Here is a 3,239-nt window from a genome sequence, read left to right on the forward strand (position 1 = left end):
AGAGGTAGTCTCTCCTCCGTGTGCATCGGACCCAGTGTAGACAAGATGGATTCTATTCTCCATGTGCACTGGACCCAGTGTAGACGAGTGGACGCTCTCCTGTGTCTACCCAGACCCAGTGTAGATGAGGTGGGTTCTCTCCTCCATCTGCACTGGACCCAGTGTAGACAAGAGGGATTCTCCCCTCCGTGTGCACCCGGACGCAGTGTAGACAAGACGACCCTTAGCTCCACCCATGACCACCTGGGCCCTCACTGGTCCCACCCGCCGCTGGCTCTGAGCCCCAGGCGCCGTCCGGGCAGTTTCCCTGGGGGAGGACCAGCCCGATCCTCAGCGAGCAGGGGGCTCGCGGGGAAGGCAGCGCCCTCACGGGGCCCTGACCGTTGGGGTGACCCTTGACCGCACCCACAGGGACACGGATGAAAACTCTAAAATCCTTCCGAACGCAGAAAAGTAAATCGAGTCCTATTTGTGTTTTCTAGAACAGCAAGGAACAGAGCGGAAAACAGCTGGTGAGTTACAACTGACCCAAAATAGTCCTTTGAGTGTTACACAGAGTTCTTCCGTCAAAACAGCTCTAGGGGTGATAATGCCGGTTACAACGGCGTTTGCTAAGTCCCAGGGACACTGTGACCTCAGGATCGTCTTCTGTCCAATGGGGGTTCACTCGGTTAAGAACTCGGCTCAGGTCACTCACATGCACTGAGCGACTTACGGATACACTCCCTGCAAAGTCTTCAGTGTCCAGGACCCACGTCGATTTTCCAACCCACGTATTTCTAGATGGTTCTGACGCTCGGAACTGTGAGGAAAGGGTTGTGGGTCAGAAGCACCCTTGAGAAGGACCCCCCTGGCCCCGCCTTCTGTCCTGAACCCGGGTCACCCCGCCTTCAAACGTCTGTCTTCTGTCCAAAGATCGACGTATCCGGCGATTCGGAAAATAAATACCACTTCCCGAGCCCGGAGCCCAGAGCCAAGCACACCGTGAGGATGCGGACCGCGGACACCCGCGCCCAGCGCTGGGGAGCCTGGAGCGCGCCCGTGGAGTTCGGTAGGCCCCCGCTCCCCTCCGGCCGGAATCACCCGCCCTGCGGGGCCCAACCTTGCTGGGAGGCCGTTTGCTCCGGCCGTCTGCCCGGAGACAAAGTACATGCCTGCAAATGTGTATGTTCCGTGGGTCCATTTTTATTTACTTATTTTAATCTTCAAACGTATGTATTTATTTGGCCCATTTTTTGTTTTTATTCGGGGTGTTAAAATCTATTTACTTGTTTATTTGGTCCGGTTTTTTTTAATTCGTTAATTTTTTGGTGCTTTTTCTTTAATGTTTATTTGGGGGGGGGGCTGTAGAGAGAGCACGAGCAGGGGAGGGGCAGAGAGAGAGGGAGACACGGACTCGGAAGCAGCTCCAGGCTCTGAGCTGTCAGCACAGAGCACAATGCGGGGCTGGAACCCACGAACCCTGAGATCATGACCTGAGCTGAAGTCGGACGCTCAACGGACTGAGCCCCCTGGGCGCCCATGTTAGGTCCATTTCTATATCAGATTACGCCAGGGTCAGAGCACTTTGGGGGAAGGTTCCAGGCCCCCCTCCTGCTCCCGGCCTTTGCCCTCAGGGGCCCAGCCCGTGAGAGAATGCCTGGCGTGTGTCCCCGTCCGTCCTAAGGGTGCGCGGTGTCCCCCGTCTCCCCAGGCTCCATGGACCCCACCCCCGGCCTCGTGCACGTGTACGTGCTGCTGGTTCTGGGGACCCTGGTCTGCGCCCTGATCCTCGGCTGCCTTCTGAAAAGGTAACGCCTTAGCGTGTTGGGCGGAGCTCCCAGAATGCACCGCTGTGCCAGGCTCCCTGGGGCAGGGGACCTGCTAGGCGATGGGGCCCCAGGAGTCCCCAAGGGCCGTGCCCACCCGTCCGCTCCCCACCCTGCAGCCGGACGGGCGCTGGACTATCCACCCGCTGTCGCTCGGTCCAGCAACGCTCAGCATCCTGGCGTTTCCTCTTCCTGCAAGGCCCCACCTCCACGTCCCCGTGTAGGACTTACCGCAGCCTCGGGACCCATCCCAGCCCGCTCCCTCCCCGGGAGGCCTCCGGGGGCCCAGCCGGAGGCTGCAAGTCCTGCAACCTGGGGTCCCCTGTGAGCTCAGCCTAGTGTCCTCAGCGTCAATGGGGTCTCAGGGCGCCCCGGGAACACCTCTGCACAGGGAGGTCCATGTGGGGAAGTTAAGGCTCAGGGGCAGGCAGAGTGCACGGCCGGCTTTGCAAAACGGGGGAGATTTTGCACCTGGGGGCCCCCCTGCATGACCTGTGGACCAGGGGGTCCCCTCCTGTGCCTGGCCCTCGGGGCCCCTGCATCGGGGCCCAAGGATGTAGAGTCAGGACCAGGAGGGGACGCTGGCCAGCCGCGCAGCACCTCTGCTCCCCAGGGACCAGGGACCCGCCAGCAGAGGGAGCAGCTGCTGGAAAGTTCACAGAGCAGGCACTGCACACAGGACACTTTCCTTCATGAGAAGCTGTTTGAGTTTCCTGTGGCCACAGGGAAAAATGACCACAAATCAGAGGGCTTGAAATAACAGAAATGAATCATCTCCTGTCTCTGGAGACCGGAGTTGAGACCCAGGCAGGGCCCCTGAGACCCAGGCAGGGCCCCTGAGATCCAGGGGGGAGCCCCTGAGACCCAGGCAGGGCCCCTGAGATCCAGGCAGGGCCCCTGAGATCCAGGCAGGACCCCTGAGATCCAGGCGGGGCAGGACCCCTGAGATCCAGGCAAGACCCTGAGACCCAGGCAGGACCCCTGAGATCCAGGCAGGACCCCTGAGACCCAGGGGGGCCCCTGAGATCCAGGCAGGAACTCTGAGATCCAGGAAGGACCCCTGAGACCCAGGCAGGGCCCCTGAGACCCAGGCGGGGCAGGACCCCCGAGACCCAGGCAGGGCCCCTGAGATCCAGGCAGGAACTCTGAGATCCAGGAAGGACCCCTGAGATCCAGGTGGGACCCCTGAGACCCAGGCAGGGCCCCTGAGACCCAGGCGGGGCAGGACCCCTGAGACCCAGGCAGGGCCCCTGAGATCCAGGCAGGACCCCTGAGACCCAGACAGGACCCCTGAGATCCAGGCAGGAGCCCTGAGATCCAGGCAGGACCCCTGAGATCCAGGAGGGGCAGGACCCCTGAGATCCAGCCAGGAGCCCTGAGATCCAGACGAGACCCCTGAGATCCAGGCGGGACCCCTGAGATCCAGGAGGA

The 3,239-nt window shown here is 61.3% G+C and overlaps 1 protein-coding gene across 2 annotated transcripts in view; it reads left to right on the forward strand.

The window, feature by feature from the left end:
- CSF2RA (colony stimulating factor 2 receptor alpha subunit) overlaps positions 1–3,239 on the forward strand; it is an 18,083-nt gene that overhangs the window by 12,135 nt on the left and 2,709 nt on the right. For both annotated transcript variants that reach the window (XM_029929949.1, XM_029929950.1), the window contains exons 8-10: positions 483–512; positions 916–1,051; positions 1,694–1,790. In XM_029929949.1, the coding sequence (XP_029785809.1) occupies positions 483–512; positions 916–1,051; positions 1,694–1,790 (263 nt within the window). The remainder of the gene's footprint in view (positions 1–482; positions 513–915; positions 1,052–1,693; positions 1,791–3,239) is intronic.

This window comes from Suricata suricatta, chromosome X (genome assembly GCF_006229205.1).
Source record: "Suricata suricatta isolate VVHF042 chromosome X, meerkat_22Aug2017_6uvM2_HiC, whole genome shotgun sequence".
Taxonomy (NCBI): domain Eukaryota; kingdom Metazoa; phylum Chordata; class Mammalia; order Carnivora; family Herpestidae; genus Suricata; species Suricata suricatta.